Raw genomic sequence first — 16752 nt, forward strand, 5'->3', positions numbered from 1 at the left:
ATGCGGGGTAGGAATCCCGTTTCACTGTACGCATATGTACGCATACATTCCACTCTCAGTAACAAAGGTCCCGTCCTGTCCGGGGAATGAGAAAACTGAGAAACGATCGACCACTAACCTGCCACCGTCAGCCGTATCTTGGCTGCCTGGACCCTTGCCCATAGGCGAATGCTTTCGTCCTGTGGGCCCCCCGATCGTCGAGAAAAGATCCATCTTCCAGACAAGTTGCCACTGACCACTGGCCACTGATGCGAGAGACTTCATCGCGTCATGCTTATGCGGGCTACTGAAGGCCCCCCCCCCCGCCTCCTGTCCCCCCATGGTCTCATCGAACTTTCAGTCACGCGAGCAAGCGGTCGGTGTCAGACACCACGACGGTCTGGTTTCAACCACCACGTGAACCGACATCTCTCATCCGTCCATGTTCCTGGGAACAGAGGCATGGCACTGTTCCTTGGCCATCTAAGAGGGGTGGATAGACTCGTGGACATCCCACAACGATGTAAAGCAGGTGTAACAAGGTGACAGGGAGCGAGTGAAGACGGCCAGCATCTAGCCAGGTCGGTGCATGCAAACGCGCCATTGAAGCCCGCGATACGAGTGTCGTGGCCGGTGGGCTCGCTCCTAGCCTCCAGACTGCTCCATTCCTCCTACTTGTCGACCTGCGAGAGACCCCGGCGTGCAGTCCCTTCCAGCGGTGGAGGTATCCTTATACTCCACGGATGATCGATAGACCACCCTCATCGTAGCTGTGAGGCACTCAGACCGAGCATTCAAGCCGTAGACAACATGTAGCACTTTATCAAGATTATGGTTACATTGTGTCTAACAGCCAGGGACCCAACGATGATCTCTGGGAGGGGAGATACTGGGAGAGGAGGGAGGGAGGGAAGACGGGAAGGGGAAAGCAAGCGATGCATCCAAACAATAAACAGAGTCAATGAATGGACGTCGAATAAATGAATGACGCGACCATCTTCATGCAGCCATGCGGTAACCCCGCAATTTCACGCAACTGCTAAACTCAATGCAGAGGGCACGACAAAGGCCGCTCTGCTTCTCCCCCAGATTCGCCTCGTTGAAAGTCAAAGCCAGACTGGATCCGAGGATCAGCCCACAGAAGAACCAACCAGGTCGTACCACCACCATCCGTCATATGATCGCTGACTCCCTTCTCCCACTGGCACAGAGAAGCACAGGGAGGGATCGCCTGTTTCGCATCGTCTGTTTGGCTGTTTGTCCTCTGCCTCGTCCACGGTAGAACAATGTCTCGTCACTCCCAGTGTTCCGGGCCAACATTTGCGGGCTTCCCCGTCCTCTCCCAAGTCTCAACGCTATATAACCCTCTTCCTTCCCTCACCCTCTCCAGGCCCATTTCTTTCTCTCCTCACAGCTTTCGAGGGCTTCTCCCTTCGTCCAACTACTCTACCACTCTCCAACCGTATCTCAACCAACTCACACACACTGACCATCATCATGGACTCAGCTACCATGGACAAGTACAACTCCCAATGGGTGCAGTTCCACATCCGGGACCACCTTGACAAGGGAGAGATCTCCGTCCGTCACACCGTCATCGAGGGGTTCGTCTTTGCTTTTCCTTATTCTATTCTTAGCAGCTAGCGGGATTCGTAACTAACGCTCCTCCAGCGGAGACTTCCACGACCCTGACTCCAACAAAGCCATGACCGAAGACGACGTCGACGAGCTCCGCATCCCCTCCTACGGCGTCGGCGAGATCTGTGCCCGCGGCCGCCGCGGCAGCGAAGGCCGCCTCGACCTCTTCCACGGCGAGGACAAGATCTGCGAGCTGCACTGGGACAACCGCCAGGGCAATTGGGTCAACCTCGTCGAGGTGCTGGACGGAAATGACAAGTACAGAGTCGAGCATGGGGGATGGAGCCCAGAGGCAGGACCTCTGGGCCATGTCTACGTGGACATTATGCAGCAACAGGCTGCACAGGCTGCTGCGGAGCAGCAGAAGAAGTAGTGCCACACAAGCATGGGTGGTGTTCTCCGGTGTTGTGTGTTTCTCGGGGTTTGTTGTCTTTTTTCTCTTTTTGTTGACTGTTTTTGAATCTACGATTCTGGGAACGTAGTCGGGCGGGACCTGTGGAGTGGGTGAGTTGATTTGAATCGTTGATATAACTGATAATATCCATATAGTGAGTGAGTGGGTGAGTGAGTTAGTAGGCTTTGCATGTATCACAGTGAGAACAATTGCAATCTGAACTTCTGTCTTCATCATCGAGCTGTTGGAAGGATGAGTAGACTCAATCGATGAGCTGATCCAGCCCTGAATCGGACCACCCGGAGGGCCAATCACCTGATCCCGCATGGACGACAGTAAGTGGGAATATCTTCACTGCAATGCGTTAGTTCAATCAGGCGATGTTAGTCGATGCTAGGCCCCCTTAGCCAACCTTAGTTCACCCTCATTAAGCCCGGTCGGGATAAGTGTTTCGGTGCACAAGTGGAGCTGGAGCGTTGTGTCCACGTATCCCAAGTTCCCGGCCATCACCCATCATGCAGCTCGCATCATCGCCGCCTGCGTTTCCGGTCTGGGCCACCAAATAAGCAAATATGCCAAGCAAAGGGATTTCAGTCTACAGCTACATCTCCCCCGCCGTCGAGGGCTACGAGGTGGGGTTCTCCATCCCGGGAGAGGATGTCCTGCACACGCCGGCCCAGAATTTCACTCCGCGCCGCTTGGAACTCGACTCCGCCAACATCCCCGGGGCGGACAACTTTACCGGTCGGTGTGAATGGAAGGTCTTCCGCTACGGGGAAGTCGTCGCCAGCGCCTACAATGACATCAATACCCTGACAGGCAAGCTCACCGGCGGGGAGATGGTGTCCACCCAGGACTTCCACCCCATCGTGCTGGAGGATGCCATCATCACGTATGGCTTCTACAACGCAGGGCGCGGGGAGGTCGGCCTGACGAAGCGGGACCAGTGCTACGTGACCATCTGCTCGTCGGGCAACCGCGCCTGGATGGGCGATCTGGCTCCGGTCGGATCCATGGAGGCGCAAAAGCCCTTTTCCCGCTTCGCCCTCGCGGCCCCGCACGACAACGGGATGAACAGCATGGACAGCTGCGACGCGGTGTTCCAGCATCTGGACGGGGACATGCTCGCAGCCGTGCGGGAGCTCGTGCCGATGCTCGCCCACATCCGGCACATCCCCGACGGGTTCCTTATGGAGAAGCTGCCGCACATCGTCTACGGCCTGGCCATCACTCAGAAGAAGGAGATCGCCGTGATGCTGAACATGGGCGCCCGATACTTCGAGTTCCGACCGGCCAAGCTCCTGCCCATCTTCCAGAAGATCTCCTCCCTCCCAGACACGTATTACTTCCAGCATGCGTGTATCCCGGGGCTGGCCTTCGACGCCTTCCTCCGCGCACAGGTGGCGTTCCTGGATGAGAACCCCACCGAGATCGTGACCGTCCATATCCGGTGGGACAACATCGTGGCCGAATGCGAGCGACCCACCGAGGAGCAGATCGGGGAGCTGCTGACCGAGGCGTGTGCCACGACCGCCGTGCAGCCGCTGACCTGGGGCGGCCGTGAGTGTTTCAGCCAGCCGATCGACGAGCTCCGGAGCACTGGCAAGCGACTGATTTGTGTGATCGAGGCGGACAAGTACGACAGCTGGACGGCGGAGGCGTACGCGACGTTGAGTGCGGACTCGATTCTCGCGCGGTTCGAGGGGATGACCACCGAGGGGCAGGAGAGCAGTGACCTGACGGTGCTGCAGTGCCAGGCCACCTCGCAGTCCATCAAGGAGGTGATGCTCTATAGCGTGGTGGAGGCGGGCGCGGTCTCGTCGTGTTTGACCTCGACCAAGGCCGCGTTGGATACGCGGACCCTCCCGTGGATTCGGGAGAACGCGCTGGAGCGACTGCAGGCGGAGCGGACGATTGTGATTATGAACGACTTCATCGATGGGGCGACGACGGACACGTCGATCTTGTTGTCAAAGCAGCGGCTGGCTTTGTAGGGACTGTACAATAGTACATAGCATGATAGAACTAGACTCTCAAGGCTGATGATGCCATCGGGTAGTTGTTTTGCTTGTTTACACCGGCACGGAAGAATGATATTGCGGAAGAAGGCACCCAAGGCGGTGAGGATCTGCCGGCTTCGTTTGCCTGGTCTCCAGGGAACAAAGAGAGGGAATAAGATAGCACAGCTGGCTGTCACTTCAATTACACAGGTCTCCTGGCATCATATCCTGGCTAAACTCTAAGCACTAGCAAAGACCATGTACTTCTGGGCTTCAGTGCTCACGCCGACAAATGTTTGCTCTCCAGCCTTGCACACCGGCTTGGATGAGCTACGAACCCAAGGACGAGACGATGTCACTCTCCTGACTTGGCACCATATGAGTTGAACGATCCGACAGGGGATTTCAACGCCATCACTTGGCCGAGGAGCGGTGAATTTAGTTCCCTTTGTTCGTAGAAATCTCGCACGAGCTTGGCCATCCATGCCTGCCTAAAGCTAAACAGTGTGTGTGCTGTATTTATATAGAAGCATAGAAGCGGCGTTGCTCAGCGGCTACACTACACCTGCAACCACGAGGCACAATTCCCGCCCTACAGACCGCTAGAACATCTTTGTGCATCATGTCTGATTCTCTAATGGAGCCCCCGAGCGAGCCAAACGACAGCGGGTACTCGAGCGCTCAGGCCTCGATCGAGTATCGCGAGTCTCTGCTTGCAGACGTGCGACGCGGGCATCTGGCGGAGCTGCGCGACTCCGTCTACAATCGATACTACGGCATCACGGATAGATTCTGGCCAGGGGAGTCCTTCCAGGAGCTGGAACCAGCCATTCGTGATCTCTGGTTCGCTTTCCATGTCTGGGCGCGTAACATCTCCCACGAGACGCCGGAACATGATCGGATAGTCTTGGACTTTACTCGGTTTCAGCTGTCCGGACCGTTACAGCGACTGGTAAAGGACAGTGACCACGAGTTCGAGATGGCTCAAAGCCCAACAGGAGCGGTCTTGTGGGGCGATGTGCCCTTCTTCCTTGAAGACACGACCGCGTACTTCATCCAGCACTGTCCCACGATGAAGGCCGACCATCGACTCAACTTCACCTACTTTGTGGCCAAAGTCGCATCCACCGGGGTGCTGCAAGATCGACTCATCGAGGTCGGTCTGTTGACCTTCCGCGAGGCGTTGGAGACCGACCGTCCACTGGGAAGTCTCGATCCCTCACCTGACTCCTCCAGGCCTGCTCAGACACTGTCCGACCTGCCCATCGCCGCTTTCCTCCCTGCCCTCCGCGCGTGGGTCTTCGAGTGTGGACGACGGATGATCGACCTATGTGATGTGTCGTGGAATGAGTGCGATTCATCGCTGGGCCGTGGCGGTCCCTTGTTTCTTCGGGCCACGGAGCTCAGTCGCGAGGCACCTGTTGGCCTTAGCGCAGGACGATGGCTGTTCTGGATCAAGCGCGTGGATCAGATCCACGAGCAGGCAACACAGGCCCAGGAGACGAAGCTCGCCGAGGAGGCCTGGGTCACCTTGGAGTTGATGCTCAACCCGCTCGAATATCGGGATAGTCCCGTTTCTCGAGCGTACAAGGCCGCACCCGACGACTTTATCCGGGTCAAGTGGCCCGAGTTCTGGGCTTCAGAGATGCCGGTTGAAGAGGGAGACATCGAGGCACGTGAGGATGAGCCTGAGAGGCCTCTGTTTGGAGAGGATTGATCATGAATAGCGGCAGTGTCATAGTGAAGTGCGAGTTTCTATTTCTTATCACTGCGTGTCGAGGAAATGTAGCGCAGCCTGCACCAATAGTCAATGTATAGCTATTATTACGTTCTACATGCTTTGAGCTCGACTACCATTACCTTCGGTGGAAGTTGACACCCTCGTTTCTTTAGACTAAGAGAAATAACAGAGATTTCCGACAGCAGATAATTAGTAGCAACAATCTGTGATTCCATCCCTCCCACTAACTGAGTGATTCGACGTCGCGACCCCGTACGGCTCCACAGGACACACATTTACTTCGCCCAGAGCCAGCCATACACAACCCACTAGTAGCAATTGCAATCCCTATTGTAGGAGTCGAAATTGCACTTGGCGCCGTTCTTACTGCACTACCAGGGTCTCAGTCAACAGATACTACCAAGCTTGGACAAGCTGGGCTCACCTTTCGGAATTGGCACTTGCAGATAGCAGTCCTTCCGCTTTGCGCAGTGTACCGGCATTGATTTTCACTCTTCCGGCATTGCTACGTCGGAGTCAATGAATCAGTCTTGGGCTTGTTCGCTCGCGACTAAGCTGTGGACTACTGACTCCATCGTATTTGACCTGAACGTTATTCTCACTTCTCACACCGACTGATTCGGCATGATTGAGCGGGGTAGCAGCCACACCCATGGCAGCGAGGATGATGAAGCTGATTGGGACGGGGGAGATCTTCATCCTGGGCGATAGTGTGGTCCGGGTAGTGTAAGATGGTAATAAGTGGTAATGTGTCTCGTTGCTGCACTTGTGCTGGATCTCAATGACACTACCATCATGGCTCTGCTTTATATTCATATCGGTCGGATATTCCTTCCAGCGACTGCCTTTGAATCAGCTAGAGAGCACCTGAATCAGGCCTCAGCAGCTGAGAGTCAGAATGATCACACGAGGGTTTAGCAGTCCTGTCCATGATGCTTTGTTGTCCTCAGCTCGACTTCAGGATGTTTGTCGAGGACAATCATGCTTCTTTGGGATTCTTGTCGTGCCGTTACATCGATGCATGGGCTTCTGTGGACCTCGTGATAACGCCGTTTGTCGAAGTTTGAGTTGAAGTTGACATGCATATACATCAGTTGTGTTAGCAATGCAGGATGCAGAGTAGGCAGACACGGCCTCTGTGGCTCTGTCCAAGCAAACAAATGGCAGATTTGTATTGTCTTTTGTAGGCTACTGGTTGAAAGAAGATGCATACTGGGTTCCATATTGCAAGAGGCTCTGTACAGAACCAAGCTCGTGACATGTACCTTATGCTGGTTGGACCCGTTTAAAATTTGAATGCGAACCAAGAAGTAAGCGCTCATTTAGTGATATACATTCGAGTTTAACAATGTGTGCGGTGGTTGGAATTGTGGGCGATGTCGGGAGCTGGTAACTAGATGCTCCTGAAAATATGTCGAGGAGAAGACGCACATCACCACTAACAATCCTGTCTGGATGAGGGAAGGGAGATTTGAGTGGTATTGTGCCCTTGATACCTACTTCTCAGGACCGCAAGAGCAATGGCATCGTCAAGACAAATATTAAGGCTTAGCAAGAATTGACTTTGCATGGTGAACTAACAACAGTCTTAGAAGTATGAGTTTGGAAGGTGCCGTGGGTGAATGATTATTATACGTGATCTTTGGCTTATGGTATGCAGTTTGAATCTCCATTACACAAGCACGTCTTGGTGGCGCAATTGGTTAGCGCGTACGACTGTTAATCGTGAGGTTGAGAGTTCGATCCTCTCCTAGGACGTCAATTATTTTTATGTTTGCTTGTCTGGGGCACACGCAGCTTCCTTCCTTTTCATCGTTCGCTTTTGTAAACAAAACTTGCCCATATCCAAGTAAATAACCCCCCAAACTCCATGATTCCCTCCCTAATTCCACATCTGCCGAACAGTTTGTTCGTCTGTCCCTGTTCAGTGTCATGACGATAGCTCTGGCCACCGGACGATGAGCCGGGCACGTGAGCCGGACTCAAATTTCCCTCATAGAGATGCTGTCACATGAGCGGAAGACGGTTCCTCCTGCCATTGGCTGTAGCATCTCCCCATGCTTTACAGGTAGGTGTACCTTAGCCTGGCAGGCGAACTTGTTTCATTCCAGCAGATTCGTTTCTCCTCCTCACACGACATTCTACCTCTCGCTCTTGATCTTTCTTCATCACCGCCAGAGTCATGGCTAGTCCTCTACTCACTCCCGAGCCACGCGCCCGGCAGGCTTGTGAACCTTGTCGGTAAGACTCCCGGCACTTCCTTTGATGACCTCATTCATAACCCACCCCCGGTAACGGTAGGAAGAAGAAAACCAAATGTCCCGGCGAAAGACCAATATGTTCCTTCTGTCGACGTTTGAATCAGAGATGCACGTACGGGCGGAGTAGGGACCCTCCCACCCGTTCGTCCGAGGTAAGCTCCTCCCTTGACACTATCTAACGGACTCTGATAGTCCCCATGCTACAGTCCAGACAAGAGACGCGGGAGCGGCTTCGACGGCTAGAATCGCGTCTGGAACGCATCGATGGATTCTTTCAGTACGTGACTGGCTCGAGTCATCTCCTGCCTGGATAAATTGACCATGTGGAAACAGGACCCTGACGGATCGTGCACCACAAGACGCCATGCCTTGCCCACAGGCTCAACCATTTCTGCACAGGATCTTGCAGAGTCGAACAGAAACTTTAGCGTCTGCCCCCGACCTTTCACAGTCCCAGTCTTTTGACCCATCACGATGGTACGTCTAACTGGTTCTCCTTGATGATTCAACTTTGAATCCTGAATCTCAAATCAATTATCGGAACAGCATGTATCCACCACCAGAAGCTCTAGCTCAGCTGGTGAACGTGTACACAGAGAAGGTACAGAGCCAACCACTTCCTCTCTTCGACAAAGAGAGACTCTCCGCTCAGATCCGACACTTCCCCGACTTCCTCCTGCAAGCCTTCTTGGCGCTCACCTTGCTCTTCGTGGAGCTGCCTTTCTACGGTGACGCCAAAGCGCAAGCCATCGAACTGTACCTCCGTTCCGCTCGTCCCACGGTCATTCAACTGGCTGCGGAAGGCACGCCATCGGTGCCGGTATTGCAGGCGTTGTGTCTTATAACCTTGAGCGATGTTGCTGGTGAGATCCTCTGGATTGCCTGAACTGACGAGCCATGCTGACTGCCTCAGCTGGCCGACACGCACGAGTCTGGATGGATGCTGGGATCGCGGCTAGATTGGTCCTTTGTGTGTCCCCCGCCGGCGCAGGGTCTGCTACGGAATATGCATCCACGCGGGATGATCAAACGCGATGTTGCTGGAGTGTGTTTATTCTTGAAAGGGTCTTCGCCCCCGGTCCGAGTCTCCTACATATTGACGACTACCCACTGGGGCGATTAGGGTATCCTGTCAGCCCACCACGGCCCCGCTCCCTCATGGCGAACGACGACGGCTCTGCGCCCAATGCCTTTGCCAGCAGTGCTGCAGACCTGGGAATACAGGCATACTGCCTCCAAGTGACTGGGCTGTGGTATGAAGTTCTGGGGTACCTGCGACAGCGCCTGGCTAACCCAACCGATGACCCCTGGATCGCCTCCTCCCGCCATCACACGCTGGTTGCGCAGTATTACGAGTTCGAGACGGGGATCTCGCAGCTGCACCGATATCGGAACGTCGGCTTCCACACCATCACCTCCAGCGAACTGCTGCAGTACAAGGAGTACTGGACGGCCTGGCTTTATTTGCAGGTGGCATTCCACGCTGGCCAAGCCCTCTTGCATCATCCTCTCTTCCACGTCACTCATGTGCGACGTGCATCGTCCAAGTTCCAACCGCCATCCTTCCTCCAACAAACCATAGACCAAGCTCTGCTTCACTCGGGCTGGCCAACGCGCTTGATCCGAACGTGGGAGAAGCATGGGATTGAGATCAATGACCCGTTTCTGTCTCAACTTGTGGCGACCGCTGCGTCTATCCACTGGATATTCCAATTTGCGAGTGAGAAAGCCATCGCCGACCGGGCACGAGCGGACTTCGAGCAGTGCCAACGCTTTCTGACAGATCTAGCGATCCGATGGCCACACATTGCTGGAATGGTAAGTTCTTTTTTTTTCTTTTTCTTTTTTCTTTTTCTTTCCTGTGGGATGGATCGAATCGAATTGAAATCTGGTCCAAGTCAACGACAGTGCTGACGAGGGCTGAATAGGTAGACAAGCTTGCGTATCTGCAAAGTCTGTCGGGACACAACACTGGCGCAAGTAGCATTCCTCCTTTCAAGTGGTCGGCGATGTGGGATTTGCTGGACCCGAACTCACCTCATAGCAGTGTGGAGGAGTCTCATCTAGCATTTGTGCCTGGTGGCCAGCAGATCGCCACGCAATACTTGGTGCCGTTGCGCGAGTCCCCACCGAACCGGTCCTCACTGGGAGGCGAGGATGAAGTGCTTGCTTCATCATCAGAGTGGATGAATAGCGATTTTTTCAGTCTGCTTGATGTACCATACTTCGGCCAGGGTCCATCGCAGCTGCCTCCCGACTGCCACGGGGAGTTGTAAGTATTCTTGAATTATTTTACGTACAGAATGGAGCCCCTCCGCATTCTTCCCACCCGGGCCGGTGTAGGAGTGGGGACGGATACCATTAATAACAATGCCGTGCCCACTCCTCCCGCCAAGCTTTCGATGTGGCCGACCTTCGGACCTGAAAAATTCTCCCCTTTCTGGCAACATGCCACGCCCCTTCAGGCTGTCTATATAATACACTGCCCTTCCTGGATGATCTTCGCCTTCAGAGACAAGCACAGTTGATCACTCTCCCATTCTGTCCGGAAAAATGGCTATTCCTCCTTCCAAATCGGCTGCGATTGTGATTGTCGGCGCAGGCGTCTTCGGTCTGTCCACGGCCCTGGAATTGACGCGTCGGGGTTACACCAACATCACCGTCTTGGACCGGCATCTGGCCCCCGTGCCCGATGGATCCAGTGTCGACGTCTCGCGCATCATCCGCGCCGACTATGCCGATGTCTTCTACGCCCGCATGGCGCTGGACGCCCTGCAGAACGGCTGGCACGGCGAGTACGCCCCGTACTTCTACCAGAGCGGCCTGATGTGCACGCAGACGCAAGGCTGCGGCGAGCACGAGTACATTGCCCAGTCGAAGCAGAACATGGAGCAGCTGGGCGGCAAGGCCGCCAATCTCCTGTCCTTCCAGGGCGCCGAGATCCGCCAGCAGTACCCCGGCATCCACGGCGATCTCTCGCAGGCCAGCGGCTATGTCAACATGGACTCCGGCTGGGCCAACGCCGAGCTCAGCATCGGCCACCTGGCGCGCAACTGCACGCGGGCCGGCGTCTCGTTCCGCGCCGGGCCCCAGGGCACCGTCACCGACTTCCTGACGCAGACCACCACCGCGACGACCGGCAAGAAGCGGGTGACCGGCGTGCGCACGGCCAGCGGCGAGAGCATCGCCGCCGACCTGGTCATGGTGTCGACGGGCGCCTGGACCCCGCATCTGCTGGAGATGACCGGCCGCTCCGTCTCGGTCGCCCAGCCCGTGGCCTTCCTGCAGCTCACGGCCGACGAGGCCCGCGAGCTCGACAATAACCGCTGCCCCGTGATCCTGGACCTGAGCACCGGCTGGTTCACCTTCCCCCCGACGCCGGGCACCCACCTGCTGAAGATCGCGCGCCACGGGTTCGGCTACGAGCGCACCAACGAGGCCAAGCCGCAGAACCCGAGCGCCTACTCGGCCCCGACGCTGGCCCGCCAGGGCGGCTACCTGCCCCCGGATGCCGAGAAGGCCCTGCGCGAGGGCCTGGAGCTGTGGCTGCCCCGGTTCAAGGACCGGCCCTTCGTCCAGCGCCGACTGTGCTGGTACAGCGACACCCCCAAGGGCGATTTCATCGTCGACTACCACCCCGACTATGAGGGTTTGTTCGTCGCGACGGGCGGAAGTGGCCAGTACGTATTACCCTACCCCAGCCCATGAATGCCCCCGGAAAACACAGAAGGTATAGTCACGGATGAGGAACTCAGCTGCTAATCACCACCATCACCAACAGTGCCTTCAAGTTCCTCCCCGTCCTGGGCCGCTACGTCGCCGACAGCCTGGAGCTGACTGCGTCGGCGGAGCAGCGCCAAAAATGGGCGTGGCCCGTGGCGCCTCAACCCATCGCCTCGGGAGACGGCAGTCGCGGTGGACCGCCTCGCCGTCGCTTGACGCCCGAGGAACGGGCGCGCTTGTAGATCCTGAATGGTGGACAGAAACGAATGACGAACGAGACAAACAAGACGGCCAGACATCGGGGAATGAATGGGTCTTTGCATGCAGCAACTAAAGCACCACCTTCCTAGCCAGCGTTGACATTTTCTAGACAAATAGACTTTTCTTTTCTCCAATGTTTTACACAGTCCTCCAGTACGAATACGAAACCAATTAATCGCGCAGCATGCGAGGCATACGATGCGGTTTAGGATCCGTGAGCGTCGCAGCCACCACGCTCTCCAGTAGACCGGACAAACCTTCTTTACGCGCTTGCTTTAACCAAGTACCTGCATCCACCGTCCGCAGGGGCGCACGGAAGCGTTCTTCCAGGAACTCCCGAAACCGAGCCACGGGTACCGGGGTGGTGCTGGCGTGATGGTGGATCGTTGGCGACTCATTCATCTCAGGGCGTTTGCGTCGGTCCTCCGGGCTCCGCAAAGCGGCCTGCGTGATCTCCATCGCCACGTCCGTGACGGACACAAAGTCGAAGAAGCCCGTCCAGTGGGGGAGGGCTGGGACCTGGAGTGTGCGCAAGGACCACTGGATGAGACCCTGCATGAAATCGGTGCCGTGCATGCCTTCGCCCACGATGTTGGTCGGCCGATGGATGGCGCAGGGGAGCTGGAACCGAGCCGCGCACTTCTCCAGATAGACCTCGCTCGCCCACTTCGAAGCCACGTAGCCGCTGTCTGCGCCATCCGCGGGAGGCAGGCTGTGCGCCACAGACTGAGGGGGTAGGGAGTCCATGTCGGTCAATTGGGCCACATCGGCCGTGGAGACGAAGTGGAGCGGAATTTGACGCCGTAGGGCCATGCAGGCGAGGTGGCGGGTGGACTGCACGTTGGCCGGGTGTAAGGATCGGTACGACTTCAAGAACGAGACGTCGGCGCCGTTGTGGATGATCAGGTCGACTCGCGAAGCCAGCTCCTGCCAACAGCCACGGTCGAGACCCAGTCTGGGTGCTGTGAGATCTCCCTTGTAGCGGACTACCTTGGCCGTGCCAGCAGCAGATGCGACCGACGGCAGCGTAAGGCGATGGATGCAATGAATGCGGGCCACGCGAGGGTCCGCCGCCAGGCATCGCAGGAGTGCAGAGCCGAGAAACCCAGTCGCGCCAGTCAGACACACCTCAATGCCTCCCTCTGCGTGGAGAGGACTGAGCTGGGGGCTCCTCCCGTCGCAGATGTACTTCTCTTCCAGCCCGGGTAGGGTTTCCTGCTCCCAATCAATGTTGGACTCGGGTGGCGGAGTTGACGCACCGGTCAGCAACGCGGCCATGTCTCCTATAGTGCTGGACTGGAAAAGCGTGGACAAAGGGATCGATCGCTTCATGTGTTGCTGTAGGAAAGCTTGCACCTTCACCATCAACAAGGAGTTTCCCCCAGCTTGGAAAAAGTCCGTCGTTGAACTCCAGACGGCTGTCTGGGCGGATTGAGCCAAGCACTGCTCCCAGATCCAGATGACGAAGCGTTCGGAATCCGAGATCGTGGGAGACATGGCATGTTGCCTCTTGGAGGGCAATGGTAGTTGGTCGACTGCCCGTCTATCTAGCTTGCCATTGGGGTTTCGTGGCAGGCCATCGACTGGGACGATGACTTGAGGTAGCATGTACGGCGGCAGTGGAAGGTTGGCAACGAGCTTGTCGAGGAACTGCAGCATCTCGTTCACGGCCGCGAGTTCCTGCGTGCAGACAGGGACGACAAACGCTGTCAGAAAGCGACGATCCCCTCCGGCGTCGTGCAAGCCGCGCACAGAGACCACGGCCTCTGCAAGCCGTCCTTCCGTAGACTTCAGAATCGTGTTGGCAATGTCGTCAAGTTCGATGCGGTAGCCGCGCAGCTTAACTTGGTGATCACCGTCGATGCGCCCGAGATACACAAGCTCCCCAGTAGGGAGCAGACGGCCTTTATCACCGGTTCGATACATGGTGCAACCACTACTCATGTTTGGGGAGTCCGCGAACGGATCCGGTCGGAATCTCTGTTTGGTCAGGGCATCTTTGTGTAGATATCCCCTGGCAACTCCCGGACCACTGACGACAATCTCCCCAGTGAACCCTACTGGCAGTGGCGCACCATCGAGGTCGATGATATAAGTCGAGTAGTTGGGCAGGGTCCAACCGACACTAATGGGTTGCAGATTGATGCAGGCAGGATCAAAAGTATCGATCGCAAGACATGAGCTCGAAATCGAGATCTCAGTCGGTCCATACCGATTGATCAGCCGCAGCCCAGGTCGCCGCAGGGCGTGGAATAACTCAATGAGATGTCGTGGCAAGGCTTCACCTCCCACAAAGGCAGTGCCCCAGGAAGTCAGCTGGTGCAGAGCATCCGATCCGTACCGCAACAGCACCATGTATTCCGATGGTGTGGCGTAAGTGTAGGTGACGTTCTCGACCAGCATCAGCCGAGACAGCGCAATAGCATCTCCACGTAGACGGCGCGGCGCAACAATCAATGTGCCGCCCCCCACCAGAGGCTGAAGCATCTGATCAAGAGAGACATCAAATCCATGTGAGCTTTGTTGGAGCGCAGTTTCACAATCGATCTGAAACCGATGGCGCACCCCCAGAATCTGATGCAGCAGATTGGCATGCGTGAGCAGGATTCCCTTGGGAGTTCCGGTGGATCCGCTAGTATAAAGAACACAAGCTGCAGATTCGCACTGGGACAAGTCCGGACACGCCTGGGTCTGGGCACGGCAGATCTCGGCGATGGAGACCGGAGTACTTGAATGGAGATTCAGTCGCCGGATGACCGATTCAGTTGGGTCGTGGTATATGATCGCTGCGGGTTGGCAGTCGTTCAAAATCAGTTGGAGTCGAGAGAAGGGATTCTGCGGATCGAGCGGTACATATATGGCATTGATACGCCATATCGCCAAGAGATGACAAACAGCATATATGGTCGGCTCGCAACATACGGCGACATAGCCCTGGGCTTGAACCCCATTTATGCGAAGAACAGCTGCTGCGCGTTGAATGTGCTGCTGCATCTGCTTATATGTGAAGCTGTTCCCGTCCGCATCCTTGACGGCAACCACTCCAGGCCTCGCGAGCGACATTTGCTCGATTCTCTTCGAAATTGTGGCCGAAACGGTGATATCCAGACGGGGCCCTTTCCCAAAAACCAGCCCGGCCATAACGTCGTTCTCGTCGTATAAACACTGCTGTGCGATTGGCATTTTCGGATTTCTTACACAGGACTCAAAGAGGCGCATGTAAGCTCGTAGGAGGAAATGTAGACTTTCGTGTGTGTACAAATATGTTGGGGAGCGAAGGGTGCTGCTGGCAGTTCCATCACGCTGCCGGGTCAGGTATAGAACGAGATCGCAGGGAGCTGCAGCATCACTCTCGATAGAACTCTCGAAGAGATTGCCAGCATGGTGATCTTGATAGATCAATTGCACCTGAAATAGAGGGTGTTCAGGAGTCGGGTGTGACTTTGAATAATGAGAGAGAAGATCGTTCATCCTCCCAGGCCCATACTTCAGGGTGTCCGGGGTAGTCTGACAGGCTCGGTGGATGACCTCAGTAATTGTGTCCTGAGGTTCGATGTTGAAGCAATGAGGAAGCGGTTGGGCTTCTTTGCGCCCTCCACGTTGAGGCTCTGCGACTCCGATGCAGCCCTCGCGGATGTCCAGGAGCCGTGCCAAAAGGGCTTGCAGTATCGCTAAGTGACCATGGAACTCGGTAGCACCCATCTGGCGCACCAGAGAACTGAAGGCAGCCACCGTTCCACTGGATAGGAAGATCTCAACTTCATGTGTGGCATACTCTGGTAGCAGCCGCCGCGTAGGGACTTGACTGAAATCAAATAGTGGCAAGGTACAGGGCCAATTGGCAGAAGTGGACTTCAGTGAATCATTCTCGCCGGTCATCTCGTATGTGGGTGTCTCTCGCTGTCGTCTTGCGATTGAGGTTGAGGGAATGAGCTGGAGTGGCATCCCAGAGATCATAAATTCACTCCAGCGAGGCGGGCTGTAGCCCTCTGAGTTTTTGTAAACAAGATCTCTTGCCTGATCTAGCAAGATACCGTGGAAAAGGCACTAGGAGACAGATGCTTTTGATTCAGAGTTTGGGTGGTGACGACGAAGGCGCATGTCGTCGGACTCGATCTCACGAACACCCATGGTTCTTCCCGTGTATTTTCAAGCAAGAGCCTCATATTCTTGAGATATCTGACACCCCGGGGATTTGGAGGGAGCTCGAAGGGGTGCGAATGCTGGGCCGTGCTTGAAAACCTGGGTACGTGACATTTCTTTTCGCCTGTCATGAGCCTTCTTGGCAACTCAATGCTCCAGAGACCCGGTGCTGAAACTGGGGTGTTTGTGTCTTGATCGTCACAGAAACATTCATGCTTTAAGCAGTTTCCTGTTGACGCCAGTTCTGGGGAGGAATGCAGTCTGAAAACCTGATTCTTTTCGGTCGGCAACACGATCTTTCTGCTGCAGTCGTTCAAGTTCTACAAAATCGAGAGTTCGGTCAACTGTTGACGCAAACGATCAGCCCATCGAACCACACAGCTGGGAATCCGCCGGGGAGAACTGGGGAGAACTGGTCGAGCTGGCCATCGAAAATATTTCTAGATGTGGCAGTAGGAGGTGGAGACGTGTGATTCATTCATGATGGACTGGATTTGCGGCTCGGAAGGAGTTCAGATCAGCTTCCAGGAAAGAGTGAAGAACCTCATCCCCCAGCTCGGTAATAGCAAGCAGAGCACCAATTCACTGCTGCTTCTCGGAACTATCTTCCTT

General features: G+C 55.7%; 6 protein-coding genes and 1 non-coding gene across 7 annotated transcripts; 6 read left to right on the forward strand and 1 right to left on the reverse strand.

The window, feature by feature from the left end:
* Positions 1 to 1061: 1061 nt before the first annotated feature.
* On the forward strand, positions 1062 to 2143 carry ASPACDRAFT_1886326 (aegerolysin family protein). Its single transcript, XM_020198418.1, has 2 exons — positions 1062 to 1583; positions 1651 to 2143. The coding sequence occupies exons 1-2, from the start codon at positions 1477 to 1479 to the stop codon at positions 1988 to 1990; spliced, it is 447 nt and encodes a 148-aa protein (XP_020058199.1). The 5' UTR covers positions 1062 to 1476; the 3' UTR covers positions 1991 to 2143.
* Positions 2144 to 2583: 440 nt separating this feature from the next.
* ASPACDRAFT_114382 (uncharacterized protein) lies at positions 2584 to 4005 on the forward strand (the record flags this gene model as incomplete). The annotated part of the gene is made up of 1 exon (XM_020195793.1): positions 2584 to 4005. The coding sequence occupies one exon, from the start codon at positions 2584 to 2586 to the stop codon at positions 4003 to 4005; it is 1422 nt and encodes a 473-aa protein (XP_020058200.1).
* Positions 4006 to 4210: 205 nt separating this feature from the next.
* ASPACDRAFT_1853909 (DUF3632 domain-containing protein) lies at positions 4211 to 5880 on the forward strand. Its single transcript, XM_020197338.1, has one exon. It carries the CDS (start codon positions 4634 to 4636, stop codon positions 5726 to 5728), a length of 1095 nt encoding a protein of 364 aa, XP_020058201.1. The 5' UTR covers positions 4211 to 4633; the 3' UTR covers positions 5729 to 5880.
* Positions 5881 to 7436: 1556 nt separating this feature from the next.
* Positions 7437 to 7510, forward strand: ASPACDRAFT_t92. The gene has a single exon. It is a non-coding gene; the product is annotated as a tRNA-Asn (tRNA).
* A 1050-nt stretch (positions 7511 to 8560) lies between these two features.
* On the forward strand, positions 8561 to 10020 carry ASPACDRAFT_1865518 (fungal specific transcription factor domain-containing protein; the record flags this gene model as incomplete). Its single annotated transcript, XM_020197855.1, has 3 exons — positions 8561 to 8876; positions 8927 to 9831; positions 9942 to 10020. Coding segments are annotated over 3 exons (1299 nt in total), but the record flags the coding sequence as incomplete, so codon positions are not given.
* A 475-nt stretch (positions 10021 to 10495) lies between these two features.
* Positions 10496 to 12179, forward strand: ASPACDRAFT_1865519 (NAD(P)/FAD-dependent oxidoreductase). Its single transcript, XM_020197856.1, has 2 exons — positions 10496 to 11693; positions 11795 to 12179. Exons 1-2 carry the CDS (start codon positions 10567 to 10569, stop codon positions 11976 to 11978), a joined length of 1311 nt encoding a protein of 436 aa, XP_020058203.1. The 5' UTR covers positions 10496 to 10566; the 3' UTR covers positions 11979 to 12179.
* Positions 12180 to 12447: 268 nt separating this feature from the next.
* Positions 12448 to 15831, reverse strand: ASPACDRAFT_802 (uncharacterized protein; the record flags this gene model as incomplete). Its single annotated transcript, XM_020205598.1, has 2 exons — positions 12448 to 15113; positions 15300 to 15831. Coding segments are annotated over 2 exons (3198 nt in total), but the record flags the coding sequence as incomplete, so codon positions are not given.
* Between the last annotated feature and the right edge of the window lie 921 nt (positions 15832 to 16752).

Source organism: Aspergillus aculeatus (genome assembly GCF_001890905.1).
Source record: "Aspergillus aculeatus ATCC 16872 unplaced genomic scaffold ASPACscaffold_4, whole genome shotgun sequence".
Classification (NCBI taxonomy): domain Eukaryota; kingdom Fungi; phylum Ascomycota; class Eurotiomycetes; order Eurotiales; family Aspergillaceae; genus Aspergillus; species Aspergillus aculeatus.